The sequence below is a fragment of the Cyprinodon tularosa genome, unplaced genomic scaffold (assembly GCF_016077235.1).
Source record: "Cyprinodon tularosa strain WSP-4 unplaced genomic scaffold, ASM1607723v1 ctg644, whole genome shotgun sequence".
Classification (NCBI taxonomy): domain Eukaryota; kingdom Metazoa; phylum Chordata; class Actinopteri; order Cyprinodontiformes; family Cyprinodontidae; genus Cyprinodon; species Cyprinodon tularosa.
The window spans coordinates 642,242-660,474 of record NW_024039390.1 but is presented as its reverse complement, the minus strand read 5'-3'; the positions used below and the strand labels follow the sequence as shown (position 1 = coordinate 660,474).

Below are 18,233 nucleotides of genomic sequence, written 5' to 3'. Positions count from 1 at the left end.
CAACACTGTTTTTTGTCCTAAAAGCTCAATTAATGCTCTAACCAATGTCATATTTCTAGATGAGCAGATTAGTTGAAAATGAAATGTTGTGGATACAGAGCAGAAGCAAAGAGGAGTGAGAGAATAGGGGAATCTTTTACTTCGATCTTTAGGAGAAATGTGAGGTCATTGGAAACTAGTTGTATTACTAACAAGGACCGGACCAGAGTATTGGGAATGCAGTATTGTTGTGTTTCATTGGGACATGGCTGTCGATCATATCCTAAACTCTAGCCGCTCTCTCTGCCAACCATTCTGATAATACAAAAAGAAAAACCTCCAACTATTTCTTCCATAGAAAAACAACCGAGGTAAACCAATGTTTAACTGTGTTATTTTGGCAACCGCTGGCTTTCCACCATCTGCTGTGTTTGATGTCATCAACTCAGCTGATGCTTAGACAAAATTTCACTGCAGTAGTGGAAGTATTTGGTCATTCAAATATTTTTCTACTTTGCTGCATTTCCAATAGTTGCCTATAGCAATGTCACTGAACGGTACCTTTAAACAAGCAAAATAACCACAATTGTTTTTACAAGAAAATGTATATATTTTAGGGATGCACGATATTGGGATTTTGGCCGATATCCGATATGCCGATATTTTAAAACTCATGTAGCCGATAACCGATATCGATACCGATGTTAAAGCTGGACAAAAATAAGTAGTCATTGAAAATAGCAGTTTTGTTATCCATTTCTGACACTTTGAAAAATAATATACTCAAATATATTTTCATATGCTGATATCAAATTGATTTTTAAAAACGCGGTATCGATCTATTTTACTTTCAACATCTTGTGAAATTTAATCGTTCTGTTACAAACTCTCGTGGTATTTTGCAAATTCTTGTGAGATTTTGTTAGTAAAATAGATCGATACCGCGTCAATATATCAACATATAAAAATATGGCAACATTTTGTGAATTTTTGGGGGATTTCGTAGCATAACGATGACATATAGCAATATTTCATTAGTAAAAGAGATTGATATGGTGTTTTTAAATGGCAATATATCAGCATATGAAGATATTGGGATATTTTAATGTATCAATATTTTTTCCCTCGTCTTTAGAAGTTTTTAAGTCTGTAAAAAAGAAGTTTTTGAGGAAGAAGAGGAAGTAGTATTTTTTTTTTGTTTTGACTTTAGAAACTCAGAAGCTGATCAAATATCGGGTTAAATATCGGTGGGGTGTCCGATGTCCGATATTCAGTTTTAAGGCCGATACCGATAGGGGGCCGATTATATCCTGCATCCCTAATATATTTAGGTGTTTTAGGTGTTTTTCATGCTGTGAAAAGAAGAGAGTAGATACTCTGCTGCACCTCTCCCAAATTGTAGGTGACCGTAGACAGGAGGCCTCTGATTGGTCAAATCTACATCCACTCTTCTCATGGGTATTTCCTGTCTGGTACCTTACTGGCTTGTTTTGAGCAAGGTGCCTGATCACTCTGGGACCCTTTTTCCACCTGGATCCCCGCTCTTTTTCACCCTCATGTCCCTCCACTGTCAGACAAACTTGCCCCCACCTCCTCACTACCTCGGTCGTATCTAGACCCACAGCTAGTTCCTGATTGTCCCTCTTGCTTTGTGGCGTGTAATAACATAGCGCAGACCATGCTTCAATATTGGGCATAAAGGAAAAATGTCTGCATCATACCTGGGACTAGCTCACTTTAAAACACTGCTCTACTCTGTGTTAAGCTCATCATTATTTCATGTTTAATGTAATACTTAGATTAAGATTTTTGCTTTTAGACATTATTTGAAATCAGTAATCCATGCTTTATAGCACCTCGGTTGAATTTTGCACCTCTCTTTTAACAGGAATCACCCAGGGCACTTATTCAGCAGTGGGATTTTCACAGATACAAAGAAATACACTTAGGTATGAGATATATACTGACATTATCCATTCATGTCAAGATTCATTTTAAAGTTCTTTTGTTTTTTTGTTTGGTCAACCATGAGATGTTTTTAAATTGGCGTATAAATTAACATGGCATGGTATGGTGTTTGTACTACACTTCCACAAAGCCCCATTCGAAAAAAAACTATGTTTTTATGTCTGTGTAGTTTATTTAATCTGGTCTAAGGCTTGCATGGTTACAAACAACAAATCTGAAAATCTCTACATGTTTTTTTATGTTTCGTATGTGCAATTATTAAAACCATATATTTCTTTCATATTTAAGGCACCTAAAAGCAGAGTACTGGTGGAAAGCATGCTACATGTGCTGTTAGTGACTAAAAATATTCTTTCTAATTCTCCAGGTGTGGTTTGACTAATAAGCTGTTGCCATGGATAATTCATTCCCCAAACATATTTGCCTTTAGTAACTGTGTGTGGTATGCTTTTCATTCTCTTTTAAATAGGATGAGGAATGGATTTGGAAGACTCTCACATTCGGAAAGGGCCAGATCTTATCTACAATGGCTGTTTCCTAGCAACATTATATTTGTGCATCACCTGCAGTACAAACGGTCCAATCATTTGATTAGAAATTTCATGATATTTAATTCAGGGATTGTAATTGTAGGGTATGCATGGTCGTCATTACGGATTATTCTTATTTTGCTTCTCTCTATAGCATACTTTTTATATTGCATATTATTTTTTAGATTGTTGCATTTTTGTATGAATCAAAATGTATTGTTTATTGCAGTCCTGAAAATATTGTTCTGAGTGTTGATTTGAAGGTGAGGAATATGTAAAATTGCTTTTTACCTGTCTATTACCTCTGTGTTTCCATGCACTGAGCTTTTTTTCTTGTTCTCTACCTCTTCTTACCCACTTTTTTGAGTGGTAATCCAAAAGTTATGAAAATAAAAATCAAATTTACGGCATGCTTACCCCCTGTAATGGTGGCTTTTCTCTGTCTTTACTCTTTCATCTTATTTTTCCAATGTTTCTTTTCTTTGGCCTCTTAACTTTCTTCTCTGGGTTGTATCAGCTTTTGTGCCAGCTAAACATTAGGTCCACTTTCTTGATTTGAGATATCAAAACAAGATGAAAATATGCGAAAATCCCAAACTGTTATGAGTGTTCAGATAATACCGTTTTTGAAATGATCAAATTTCATAAAATAGCTAATATTTATAGGATATTTGTACTAGAATTGGTTACTTGTTTAAATGTTATGTGTAAACATTTATGTCAAACAAATAAAAAAGCAAGCCCTGCCGGATATTTTTGGAGCTGGATTAAAATATAGATGAAGCAGAATCTTATGCGCTAAAGGTTTACTGTGGAACAGGATTTCTCTGAGGGATTTAAAATTTAAAATACAAGTGATATCATTATTGTGTTAGGGTCCTTAACCAAAAACACCTGTAGTAGAAAAAAAGAGTACTGAAAGCACTTTGCCAGAAAAAAAAATCAATGTAAAACTAAATACTTTAGATTTGTTTTCGACTACAAACCAATTTAGTTTTTAATCTTATTTTATTGTTCAATAGGAAACAGCCACTGCAAATATAAATATGTTACATCCGGTTGAAAAACAATTGTCCAATGTGGCCTGCAGGTAGTCTGAAATTAGCCTCATATTAAGAAATAATGCTGCATTTTTTTAACAATGTACAAAGAGCAAAGAAACAGAAACACTGACTTATTTAGTAGTGCTTCTTATCTTTCTGTATAATGTTTTTTTGTATAATGTTACAGCTGGATCCTCTTCCAAAATGACCCATTATGCTGCCTACTTATATTTGCACAATAATACCTAAATATGCACATCAATCGGCTTTGATCGTCCTAAAATGTTCCAATAAATGGAAGTTGTTTTCAATGTTCAGAGTCATTGAGTATTATTATCAGATGCTGCTTAAAAGAAATTAAACAATCCCAATCATGCTAAGTTAAATTAACAGGAAATCTTATTTCTCTTCCAACAGTTTTTTTAAAGTGGATAATGTAATATAGACGGTGTTCCTGTATCTCAACCCCAGTCTAAGATCTGGGTCACTACCGCCTCATGTGTTTCCCACTGCTTTCATTAAACATTAACTGTGTCTAAGTATATTTCTCTGTCCTCGCCTCTGAAAACCACAGATGAGCTCCGCTCGGAGTGAAAATAAGATGCAGGGCAGCTGATGTATTTCCCCATCTGTTCCTGTAAAATGTATGGGAGATTTTTTTATCTTTTGAATAGTTTCAGCAAATTTTTCTGGGCATAAAAACTAATTGGGTTATACCATTTTAAGCTAACAACGTATGTCAAACCTAATGACCATAAATTTGTTATTTTAATGGAGTATATGCCAAAAATAAAACTGCTGAGATCAATTTAACAGCAGACAAAAATGAAAAAAATATAGAGAAAGAAAGAGGGGTTCTCACCGAGGTCACGTATTGTACATCCCGGCACAGTTTTGTTTCCCGAGGAAAGTCAGCCAGTTCCAGAAAGTTGTCCACCACCACTTGGCCAATCAGATCGTGCCGTGAGAACCTGTCAAAGTCATAGACACTAAAGTGCAGCTTGCGGCTCGGCAGCTCAGCATATGCCACAGGAAACAAAAACACCTCATCAAACACTGGGTTGAGAGTCTTGCGGTGCACCTTGGTCTGGTGCTTCGTTTTGCGATCAGGCAGAAGGTAGATCTTGACATAAGGGTCCGAGGTCCCTGAGAAGTCCTTGGCAGGCAAGTCCTGGGCCTTGTGGATCTTCACAATAAGCTGCTCCAGGTCAAAGTCAAACTTCAGGATGAAGTGAAGACGCCCACAGCTGTCGGTCCGACGTCCGTCTTCGGCATCTATCGACCGCTGTTTGTACAGCTCTGGTTTTATTCGACCCAAACCAGAGAGGGAGTCTTGGCGTTGAAACTGAGCTGGGTTGAAGTCGGGATTGGACAGATTCAACTGACGGCGAATGGAGTTGTGCCTATAAAAAGGTATGTTAGTCATATGGTACTTCAGATCTATCATTTAACAGTGAATTCCCAAATCAACCAGTGAATATGAAATCTTAAAATAACCTTGTGACACAGTTGTGGTAAACATTTCCCCCATTTTATGAGGCAGTTACTCTGTTTAATTCTATGTAATTACATAGCAATTACAAACATCAAATGACAACGCCAGTTAATATTTTTCCTTTTCTGTAAATTTGTGTTTGGAATCAGAGTGGAAAAAGGATGTGATGATTATATCCAAAACATAAAACATATAATGACTACATATAAAAATTATAAGGGTGTAAAAGAGAATTGATAAGGGAGTAACCAGCCTTTTCAGTAACAGTGTATTCTAAATATTAACTTTTCTTTTAACTATTTATGTTAAGTATGAAAATCCTTCTGACATCCCACAAGAAACATCTATTGTATTAAAAAACAAAAGACTTAATGAAATCTAAACTGCCCATATAAATGTTTAGATGAGACGTGTGCCAGGAGGAGCTGTTATTTTGGCTCAGTTTAGCCAAATGAGCCACAGCTGTACCAAATGTGTTTTTCACCTCATAAAATCAGACTTAATTTTATTTTTTTTTCTAAACTTCAAATGATGGACAATCATTTTCCAATGAGTGTTTTTAAGGAAACTAATTTGGCTGAAACGACCCCTCAGCAGCAACAAGTTCTGAGGGAAATTTTCAAGGACTGATTAGCACTAACCGTACAGATGATGTGGGTTCAGTAATCTGCCTCTGAACTCTGTCCCTGGTCAGCGTGTGGACCTGGTTTTTCTCCACTTTAGTTTGGGTCTCCAGCGGGATGTCAGGTGATGTGTGGCTAATCTTCAAAGCAGACTCAGGCACAGTCATGGCTGACAGCTCCTTCACACAACCATCCTCGCTGTACTCCCTTTCCTCCCCGTCAACCTAAACAGAACCAAGGAATATTGATGTTACCACAATAATAAGACAAAATTTTGTCTTATTATTGTCTTCTTTGATAGAATGATAGAAAGCCACATCATAATGATACAAGATATGTAAGATTTTAGATTAGCTGGACTTTACACATACAAATAAATTCGTACAGAATAATGTCGTAACATTACGTGAATAAAGTCATAAAAATATGAGGATAAAGTCGTAATATTACAAGAATAAATTCGCAACGAGAATAGTAATAAAATTACGAGAATACAGCCATAAAATTACGAGAATAAAGTCATAACGCTACGAGAATAAAATCATAAAATTATGAGAAAAAAGTCATAAAATTACGAGAATAAAGTTGTAACATTATGAGAATAAAGTCATAACACTACGAGAATAAAGTCATAAAATTATGAGAATAAAGTCATAAAATTACGAGAATAAAGTCATAAAATTATGAGAATAAAGTCATAAAATTATGAGAATAAAGTCATAAAATTACGAGAATAAAGTCATAAAATTATGAGAATAAAGTCATAAAATTACGAGAATAAAGTCATAAAATTATGACAATAAAGTAATAGAATTACGAGAATAAAGTCATAGAATTACAAAAATAAAGTCATAAAATTACGAGAATAAAGTTGGATTTTATGACACCTCTTACAAGAAGCACTATCTTCCCGACTTTATTCTCATAATATTACAACTTTATTTTCGTAATTTTATGACTTTATTCTCGTAATATAACAACTTTATTCTCCAAATAATAAAAAAGTAAAAAAATCTCTAGCCTGGCCTTAATACTCCGTCATACATGCTAGATATTAACAAACTAATTATGTTAATGCATAGGGTATACATCTTCCATCAATGTCATGACTTCAACCACCAAAAAAACAAAAAATTCTGTCCTGGGCCCCATTTTAGAAAGAATGTCATCCTACCCTGAATCATAACCACATTCTATAAGTAGTTCTTTCCTACAAAGAATTTTCAGTTTCATAACAGATGATATCAGCTGCATAACTAACCTCAGCCTCTAACAATTTCTGAGTTTAGCAAATGACCAATCTCATCACTCTATATTTTATGCTGCGTTCAGACAGATCGCATTTTAGGCAACAAATGCATGTAAAGACCGAAATTTGGGCGCTAAGTCAATCGGTGCTTTATTATCCTACTGCATCATTGCTCTCAGTAATTTTTAATTCAATATAGTGTATTGATTAAACATTAGCAAATTAATATATACATGCAATAGATATTTAACATTTGTAATTGTTATAAATCTAGAATAATCCAATATCTTTTGAATACATTCAATACAAAATATAAGGCAAAATAAGTTAATATTTACTGTTATCTATTTTTGTAGAGTTCTATCACATAACAAAGAATTCACTGAGAACATGTCAAAAAAATGAAAACATATTCAAGGGATACAATTGTTGTGGCAGGAAGCAGTATGATGAAAGCAATATGAGTACTTTAGGATGGCTATTTTTGATACATGCTGATAGGTTGACTTACAACTTTGTGGTATTTTTTCTAGTCATATCTATAAGGCTAAATAAACAGATTCTGTTAATCAAAAAGAGTCTATTTCTCACTTTTCTTTTTAATTTCATTTATGTATTTTTATTTGTGTCTGGATCCATTGTAAGCTGCACAAACTGTAACTTTCCTCACCTCTGTCAGGACGGGTTGTTGATCTCCTCCCAAGAAGTGTGCGCCCTTGAGGACATCTGGGAGGAAACGGCCACTGAGTGGCACCCAGCACAGCTTCCATGAGACAAAGAGGGAGACGCTAAAGAGCGCCAGACCACAGGTGGTCACCAGCAGCGACAGCAGACTCACCGATACATCTGCAGAGAAAGGACAGGTGTTCAGTAAACAGGCAGCAACGGCTCTGCTGGTGAAAAGACCTGGCAAAGACAGAAGTACAGCGTTGCCACAGAGAGGGCACGCTGTATTTACTCAGAAATGAAAACACAAGAGCAAAGCTTATTTTATTAACAACTTATCAAAGCATGTTTTTTCCTCGGCCCAGTGGAAGATCAGCTGTGAGTGATAAAAGATAAATGTTTAAAGTTTCCTCATCTTCCTTTGTGCCATCAAGGAAGGCAGCTATTGAGAAATGTTTATCTGGTCAGTGAAAGATATATTAAATTTTCTTAATGAACTGAAGTTGTTTTTCCTGTGTGTGAGAAAGTTCTTTATGCAGGGGGTGGGGTGGTTCCATGGGACGGAGAGTGTTGGGATTTTGTAAGGTATAAATGTGTGTGCTGGGCTTGCCCCAGTCAGAGCTTTTCTCTCTGTCTACGGACGTAAAATAAGCCTGTATTTTTGCAAAAATTGCCTTTGCCTCAGCTTCCAATCTCCACAAACCTTTAGAGCAGATGATCTAATATGGCCACAATTACAGATAGGAGATTTTCAAGGGGTAGTTCTATGAACATCTGAACGTCTTTCTTTAAGAAAATATATTGAATACAAGAAAATGTGTTAATTCGACATGTATCTTCATAGTAGGGTTCTTATAATTATTGTCTCACCTACTTCTAAAGTCAGCAGTGATTTGCTTTCCTTTTTTGTTCTTGCATAAATGTGCAGCTTCAGAAATGCTGAGAAAAAATCCTGCTTATCCTCTTTAATCATTCACCAGTTTGGATAAGTCTCTCTCTATATCTAGAAGCACTGCTAATGTGGAGAACTTGAAATGTCACCCGCCTGTCCTGAGAACTGGTCTAATCAAATTAAGAATTCAGGAAGTGTGACTTTTCCTCCGGCATGGCTTTATTATTCATTACTCTATGACATGAAAATGTTTACTATATTCTACATTTTCAGGTACTAATGCATAAGCTTTGAAATAAATCTTATCATATAACAAAATACGGGTTTGGACAGACAGACAGACATACTTTGCATAGTGAACTTACTGTATTGATTTTTTTATTTGCTGAGAATTGAGGCTTATCTCATGTTCTTTCTTCAGTCAGTCACACAAGTTTAATATAGCACATATAATTTAATATAGCATTTAGGCTATAGGGCTTAAAGACAGGGCCGACCCAAGCGTGGCTCTCAGCAACATTGGATGTTGGGGTCATCTAATTCTTTTTTTCTGTAAATAATATCTGATGATCAGCTTAGTCACACATGTACTATACACCTCTTGCAGATCTCGCTGTGCTGTTTACAATCTTCTACTAGTTTACATCATCTAGTGGTGCTTAAAATGATAGTGTAAACAATTCTAAAGTTTATTTACAGTAAAAGTGTTTGTGGTTTAAACGTTTTGGATCTACAGTAGCTCCAAAGGTAATGGGGAAAAAAAACTGTAATGCAAGAACAACAATAAATAAATAAAATAGCTTTGATAAATAAAACTAAATATATTAAATAGTAAAAAACAGAAAAAAATAAAAACAAATAGCACTTTACAATTCAATTCAGTTTATTTCTATAGCCAATTCACAACACAAGTCATCTCAAGGCACTTTACAGTTCAACCAGATCATACAGTCAAACAACAACACCAGGAAGACCAAAGTGCTTCACAGAAAGATAAAAACTTTGCAAAAACAAAAATAAACTAAAATCATGAGTATTAAACAATGTTTACTAAGTATTAAAAGCCAGTTTGAAAAAATAAGTCTTTAATCTGGACTTAAAAAATTGGTAGATCTGTGAGAACCTGCAGGCCAAGGAGCAGGTTGTTCCACAGTTTAGGTGCTGTAACCACAAAGGAACAATCGCCCCACTGTTTATACCGGGACCTAGGAACATCCAGAACCATTTGATCAGCAGACTGGAAAGCTCTGCTGGTGTGATGTATGGGCAACATCCCAGTTAAACATAACGGAGCGAGCAGTGTTGGGCACGTTACTTTGAAAAAGTAATTAGTTATAGTTACTAGTTACTTCTCCCAAAAAGTAACTGAGTTACTAACTGAGTTACTCCACAATAAAAGTAGCTAGTTACTAGTAAAAGTAACTATTGCGTTACTTTTGCTATCTCGCCCCCGTAACCCTCACCACCCGGCCCCCACCTTCTCGCCATGTGTTTCCAAAGCCAGCTGAATAGAGCGGACGACAAAGACAAGAACCTGCAGAGAGTTTAGCATTTATTTCAACTCAACGTAAATGACATCAGGGGGGAACGCCATGTGACGTTTTTTAACAGGACATTCAGATCTGGTGAAATTAATAACTGGGGATGTCTAATTCTGAAATGCTGTGTGTTTGGGTTGTTATAGATACTGCAAAATCTATCTATCATCTATCTATCTAGATCTATACTCTGTGTGTGACATAAAATATGGATCTCCATCTCTGCCACAAAGGCCATCAAATAATGTTTAAAATAAAAAATACAGTAGGTTGAAAAGGCAGAGTATCCATCCATCCATCCATCCATCCATCCATCCATCCATCCATCCATCCATCCATCCATCCATCCATCCATCCATCCATCCATCCATCCATCCATCCATCCATCCATCCATCCATCCATCCATCCAGATTTCTCCCTTTCTCCATGTAGGCTTTCATTTGATCGTTCACGCTCTCCATAGTTCTCCTGTGGCGCGAGCACAGGGCGACTGTTGCGCGCCTTTAGCTAGCATGCGCGTTTCCTGTCACTTGCGCGGTGACTCGTGCCGCCTGCGCTGTGCGGAGATGCAGAGGAAACCGTATGTGGTGGGGAAACGCAGCTCGACGTAACACCGGTATTTCCATCAGGAAAACACTGTTTTGCTGCTGGAGTCCTCCTCACTCTCCATCTCTCTGTGTGTGCTGTACGTTAACACCCGCCAGCAGAAACACCCACCTACCCAACTGACAGACGGAATCTCACTATACATCAGCCATCCTCCCCTCTCTCATGACAAGGCGCGCACCTCTGGATGACCTAAAAAATTATCTTTAATATCTCTTAAACAAAAGTAGCACAAACAATATTTTTTTTCTGCACAAATCTGCACTAACGTTGCACTAACCATTTAGTCTATTTGCAGAGTTTTTTGACGTGGGTGGGGTGTCAGCTTCACGCAGCTGCACACGGTCCTATCATGAAAAAAGGTTAATTATGCAACCTGAGTAACGCGCAGTAACGGGGTGTATGCAATGGTAACTGCGTTATAGTTACAGCCAAAGTAATTAGTTAGATTACTCGTTACTAAAACAAGGTAACGGCGTTAGTAACGCCGTTACTTTCAACGCCATTAGTCCCATCACTGGGAGCGAGACCATGAAGGGCTTTAAAAACAAGTGTTGAAACTTGTTCAATCAGAAAACGGACCTGGAGCAAGTGCAGGGAGGAGAGGATGGGAGTGATGTGGCTTTACCTGGATTAGCCAGAGAGGAGACAAGCTGCTGCGTTCTGTACTAACTGTAAACGTTGGAGTGACAACTGTGGGAGGCCAGAGTAGAGAGTATTGCAAGAGTCCAACCGAGAACTAATAAATGGGTGGGTCGCCTTCTCCGGGGCTTGGCGTAAGAGAAAAGGTTTCATCTTGGTCAAAAGGCGCAGCTGGAAAAAGCTAGCTTTGAAAAAAGCATTTATTTGTTGTTTGAAGTCCAGTTTGCGGTCGAAGACAACTCCCAGGTTCCTGACGGCATTGCTGACTGGACCCCCGACCCTGGACTGAATCTAAGGGACATCCTTGGAACCAAAAATTAAGAAGTCTGGCTTACTTTCATTCAGGTGGAGAAAATTCTGTTCAAGCATTTTTTAATTGTCCAAAAGGCAGCTATGGAGAGAGTCAAGAGCAGATAAATCAAAATAGGAATTGAAATATCATTTATCTTTGCTTGGCAAAGATAGGGTTGTTTTAGAGAAATATGTCCTCCTCTGTGTGTCAATGTGACTCCAAGATAATTGTTTTTACATGCATTTTATAGGATTAAAGATACTAATTTTAATCACTTAGTCATGAGTAAAGATATTTTGATTGAAAAAAATTATAAAAAAAAAACATCATACTTGAAAAAAGACCAATTAATGAATTGTTTTATAGCCGTCCTACCTGCCCTAGGGGCCTAAGCAGTTGCTTAGTTCACTTAAACTTTGGGTCGAACACTCCCTCCCAAACTCTTCCGCTGTGTGCATCTAAGTAGAACCATTTCTGATGATCCTTCACTTGGATTGTGGGCTGACATTTTTTTGGATTCATATGTAGCTTTAAAAGACAAGAGAAGCAGAAGCAGTAGAGTAAAAAGACAGCATGAGCCTGTTTGCATGTTGAAAAATGGTGGTTCCAGTTTGCACATGCAAAAAAAAAATGTTTTTATAGAAAAAAAAAGCATTAGCCTTACTGCTTATCCTTTTTGCTAGGGATGCTATTCAACACAGCCAGAAGTAGATGTATGATGATTGATGGATATTTGAGATCATCAGACATGAGCTCTATCTTCCATTAGCAGAGAGGGTTTTTTTCCTCTTTAACAGCTGGGTAATAGCACAGTGTAGAGTCAGACAGATTGTCGTATATCTTTGTGATGCAACCTTTCTGTAAGTCTTCTAAAAACCATGCCTGGGCGGACTGCTGAGGTAGGATGCTTTTTAGAGTTGAGAGCGCACCCTGCTTCTGTCTCTCTGGATGCTTTTCTTTGCTGCTTGTCATGTCGGCTTAGATTCAACAAACTGAGGGAACATTTGAAACATTGAACAGCATCAATATCCAGGATCCACCGAACATCCACTGTGTTTAACTTGGGGTGATTAAGGGTTCCCGTGATGCTTTAAAACGTCTGAAACAGTGTAGGGTACAATTTGTGAACGATGTTAAGAGCTTTCAGAATAAATGGCTTCTTCTAAAACATCAAACACAACAGTGTATCGAAATTAGGGGTCGGCATTGTGATGCTCCAGAACCACATGCCCTCCCTGGAGCATTTTAAAAATGTATAAAAATTGAAAAAGATGAATTTTTATTTTTGTTTATTTGTTTTAATATGGTGTGCAGGAGGTCAAACAAACATTATGTTTTGCAATGCTCTAAAAATTTGTATAATAAATGCATTTAAACAATGAATGTAACCATTTCTGTCAAAGTAGATTTGCTTCATACCCTGCGACACGTTTCAGGGTGGCACGGTGCCAGGCAGGTGGCTGTTGTAAATCATCTGGCGGTTCTGTCTTGGGCCATTAATCCCAAAGGGAAAAAAGGAAGCTAGCTGATGAGAACATAGGATAAAAAATAATAATAATTGACTGAATTATTTGCTCTCACTACCAATGCGGAAGGATTGCCTGCATGTTTGCTTTGTAATGAGAAGTTGTCAAAAAATAAAAAGCCATTTGGAAAAGGCATTTCCAAGGAAGGGAAGGCATGCTAAATATGCAGCCGACCACCAAGTTGGGAGTGAGAGAAAACATGCCCTTGCAGAACTTCTGGATAAATTAGAGGAGTGCAAAGATAGATTTGTCATGATTTTATCTAAGGCTTGGACCCACATGCAGTGAAGCCAAACGGAGAGACACAGAGTAAAAGTTCAACGGGTTTTATTGAAGAGTATTCTGAGTTCGGTGCAGAGTTCCTCCGAACTCTGCTCGGCCGGGAACTGGAAGACGAGGGGAAGACAGACTGTTAGATTCAGGCTCAGTGGGAAATTGGAGTTCTTAATCTTGAAGGAGAGGATTTGTTGCCACTCACGTTTCCAGAGAAGAAGAGACACGTAGACTCCAGTCTGTGTGTTGGTCTTCCAGGGTTTGTTTGATTCGATGGAGGGCGGAACAGGGTTTACCCAGAACTCGGACGGAGAGGAATGATGTAGCCACTGGTTGCAACTCAATTTTCCTGTGGTACTTGAACGGGTCGTGGTGAAGATGACTTCCTTACTCAGAGAGTGATCTCAGCGTGCTCAAAGGTGGCTGGATCCAAACCTCCTGCTTGGAATCCGTCGCTCAGTGCAAGACTCAGTTGATCCCACTTGGGAGAAGGCGGTCCGAAAAGGTCCATTTTGCAGGAAGGCTTCCTCCCGGAAGGCAAAGAACAAACAAGTAGAATCTCAGGAAGAAACAAGCGCTCAGTAAAACTCAATGTGATCTCAGCTTGGCTAGAGAACAAAAACTCAAAATGCAAAAACTCAGATTAACTCGGAATAAACAAGACTTGGCTTAGAGTACCCCAAACTGGTAAACACTCTGGCGTCGAAGTAGTGGCAACCAGCAGCTTAAGAGCAGTTCGGTGATGAGGCAACCGTTTGCAGGTGTGTGAGGAGGTGAACCGGAGCCAGGCGCCTCCTGGTGGTGGATGGGAGAAACACAAAAGACAAGACAAACAGACAAACACAAAAACTGGGATCCTGACAAGATTTATGCAAACTTTCTTCCATATTTTCCCCAAAATCCTCAAGATTAAAAATAAGACAAAAAATCTAAAAAAAAATGTATGTGTTTTTGTAAATTTCATCAATACAACAAAATCTAACACATGGAATTTAAACTTAATGCACCAAATATCATACAGCAGAGTCACATGATGTGACTTCTGCTCCAGGATAACCATTTAATTATGAATGCTTACTATACATTTAAGCCCACATAGTCCTTTTTTATAGTGGGCTAATACGCTTAGAGCCCGTGTTGCCACATGAGGCTTATATAAGGCTTCTACTTTTTTGCGGCTCCAGATTCGTTTTTGTTTTTTTGGTTCAATATGGCTGTTTGAGCCGCTTTGGTTGCCGACCCCTGATCTAAATCAATATGTCCAATGAAAAAATACTGACAAAAAAACTAAAAACTATAAACTTGCTTTAAGAAATTTTGTCAGCAGTGGTGGTTCAAGATGGAGTTTAGCAGGGGTTCCAAGGTGATGTTACCGGGGAGTTGAATGACTGTGTCAAGGCTCAGAACAGAAGACCAGGTATTCAAGGCACACAGACAATTAAGATTTTTCAAAAAGCGATCATTTAAAAATGATGGCAGGAACTTCTGCAATAGTAAAACACAGGATGATTATAAACATGTGAGTCATTAACCTAGTCTTAAAGTTCAGTCGGTGCCCAGAGGAAGAGGTGGATTCCAGCCGGACAGCTGCCGACGCAGCAAACGCTGCCCATAGAGTCCCAGACGTTGAAGCCTTCAAGACTGCAGAACTGGCCGGAGATCAGATGAAGGAAGTCAGGACAATCCAGAGGCTGAAGCCAGAGCCGGTGTCAAGGAGGTTTACAGGAGTCTGGGCCAGAAGATCAGAGATCAGAAGAGGTCCTGAAGGGAAATCCAGGTTGGTGTCAAGAAGCATATCAATGTTCAGTCAACAGGCAGCATACAGCAGGAGTTCGAAGACCGGGCAGGCAAACAGATAAGAACAGCATAAGACAGACTCAGAGGTCCAAATGCAGAACAGGTCAGGATCAGGTAAGAAGACTTTCACCAAAGGCTCAAATAACCTGGCACTGATGACTGGAAGCAGGCAGGATAAATAGAGACTTGAGCAGCTGACATAGATGAGTGGTAATGAGAAACTGGGCAGAGCTAGGCAGGTGAATGCAATGAACAATCGAGCCATCAGTGCCAAGATCATGACTTGTTAGTAGGGATGCACGATATAATCGGCCCCCTATCGGTATCGGCCTGTATCGGCCTTAAAACTGAATATCGGACATCGGCCACCCCACCGATATTTAACCCGATATTTGATCAGCTTCTGAGTTTCTAAAGTCTAAAAAAAAAAAAAAAATACTACTTCTTCTTCTTCCTCAAAAACTTTTTTTTTACAGACTTGAAAACTTCTAAAGGTGAGGGAAAAAATATTGATACATTAATATCACAATATCTTCATATGCTGATATATTGCCATTTAAAAACACCATATCAATCTCTTTTACTAATGAAATATTGCTATATGTCATCATTATGCAATGAAATCCCCCGAAAATTCACAAAATGTTGCCATATTTTTATATGTTGATATTTCGACGCGGTATCGATCTATTTTACTAACAAAATCTCACAAGAATTTACAAAATATCAGGAGAGTTTGTAACAGAACGATGAAATTTCACGAGATTTTGAAAGTAAAATAGATCGATACCGCGTTTTTAAAAATCAATTTGATATCAGCATATGAAAATATATTTGAGTATATTATTTTTCAAAGTGTCAGAAATGGATAACAAAACTGCTATTTTCAATGACTACTTATTTTTGTCCAGCTTTAACATCGGTGTCGATATCGGTTATCGGCTACATGAGTTTTAAAATATTGGCATATCGGATATCGGCCAAAATACCAATATCGTGCATCCCTACTTGTTAGCCTCAATTTTCTTTATGTTTCTCACATCAAGCTTATTGTGATGATGCTAAACAGAAAGCAGGGACGGCGTCCCACCTGAAAATTGACTAATTATTAGGATGACATCAGACTCTTGATTTATGAATTAAAATAGAATACATTAAAATCAACTTTTTCAAGAATTAGTCTCTTTAATCAGGATGTCTTAAGCCTTTCAGCCTCCAACGTTAAAGCAAACAGTGATGGTGACTTTCAGCTCCACCTATTACTGCTTTAAGTATACAGAATAAAAATGCGATAAACAAATTAAACTATTTTATTTTGTTCAATAAAAAAACTCCTTTTTTAAATTCCAAAGGGAAATGTGGTTTTAACTCATAGGGATTTCTTCAACGTGTTATTGTGAGAGTTAATGTCCAGACATGGGTTGTAGCTATTTACATTTACTCAGTTAGATATACTGTAGATGAGTAACTTTTGGAGGAAAAGTTCCTTTTAGAAGAAATTTTACTTTACTGTACTTCTTACTTTTACTTAAGTAATATTCTTGCTAGTGTATCACTACTCTTACTGAACCCACCAAGACAAATTCTGACTTTTCAGGCATCACTTAAAAATACAGTAAACAGTATATATTGTCACTGTACCTCATTTATCCTCGTCAGATATCATGTGTTTTCTGAAGTGTATAGTTTTGTAAGTTAATGTTGAAAATAATGACTTAAAAAGATGTTTCTTGTGTGATTTTTTTTCTTTTTGCAATCATGTCATTTATTTGTTTTGCTTTTTTTATTTTGCTGTGGAAAAAAAAAACATTTTCACATAACAGTAAATCAGATTTTATGAGCCAATAAGTTCTCTTTACTTTAGTAGCCATTTTATCAATTTTGTTTTTTAACTCTTACTCGAGTGTGGTTCTTTCCACTGTATCTTTACTTGAGTTAAAATATGTTAAGATGCTAATGGCTGTATGTAAGAGGGGTCTCCTGTAAGCAGTGTTGGGAAAGTTCTCTTTCTACGTGAACTAGTTTAAAGTTCAGTTCACACATTTTAAAATGAACTAGTTCATAGTTCTTTTTTTTTTTTCATGTATTGCTCCATTACACCATAGCCTACTGTAGAACCACAGACAGCAATTATTTTATCAGTTGTAACTCTGAAACTGTGCGTCAGATTTCATCTTCATATCCAGTTTTGAATCCTTATCCAACCAGGGTTTACATTAGCATTGAGGGGACAGCATTTCCCCATTGTTGCTTTAACGCTTTGTTGCTGTCCATTCACTTCACACTAGTAGCAGCTGCAGCTTTCACCCCTACAGTATATTCTCAAAAACATCAGGAAAAATGTGCTGCTTGAATGGTCTTTTTTATGAGGAATTATTAAAAGAAAAACAGGAAAGTAGTCTTTAAGGTGCAAATGTTTTTTTTTTATTGTAATATTTTTTTCCAATTGAAATTCCATTTCAGTACTTATGCCGTTTCTGATTTGCTTTGGATGTTACTGAAGTGCGGATTTTTTTCCTGAAAGCCGGCGGGCAAAGTTTGCAGAGAAATGTTAGATTGTTGCCATCATCCTCACCGACCACCTGGTCATAAACCTGTTTTAAGTGATCATACTGCTGCTTTGTCGCCTCCACGGTCGCCTCCATGCTGCTGTAGCTTCCACGCTGCATTTTGTTTTGATGACGCACGCGGCTGTAGGCTACGACGCTGGTAGCTGGTGTTGCCAGATTGGGTGTTTTTCCCGCTACATATTAAGGCCTGTTTACGGTGTGATTTAGCCGGGGTTTCGCCTGGAGGGCTCTATAGAAATCTGGCAACCTATTAAACGGAGCTGAACTGAGAGAGCGTGCCGTTCACAGACACCAGAATGAACGAGTTCACAATAACGTTCATCAGGCAGTAATGCAGTACGTTCAGTTCACGTTCGCCCAAAATATGAACGAGTTCATGAACTTTCGTTCAATGAACGCGTTCAGGCACAACACTGCCTGTAAGGGTGTGTTTTATAACAATCACAGCCATTTAATCCATTTGTGTCTGCTGTTCAAGTAAAGAAAAACATTCATTTGAATAAATAACTGCTTTAATAAATTTTATGATATAATCCACAAGGG

General features: G+C 37.6%; 1 protein-coding gene across 1 annotated transcript in view; it reads right to left on the bottom strand.

Moving 5' to 3' along the window:
• syt9b (synaptotagmin IXb) overlaps positions 1–18,233 on the bottom strand; it is a 76,429-nt gene that overhangs the window by 31,000 nt on the left and 27,196 nt on the right. Inside the window, exons 2-4 of the mRNA XM_038308702.1 lie at positions 7,558–7,733; positions 5,657–5,862; positions 4,383–4,923 (exon numbers count right to left, since the gene is read on the bottom strand). Of these exons, the coding sequence (XP_038164630.1) occupies positions 4,383–4,923; positions 5,657–5,862; positions 7,558–7,733 (923 nt within the window). The remainder of the gene's footprint in view (positions 1–4,382; positions 4,924–5,656; positions 5,863–7,557; positions 7,734–18,233) is intronic.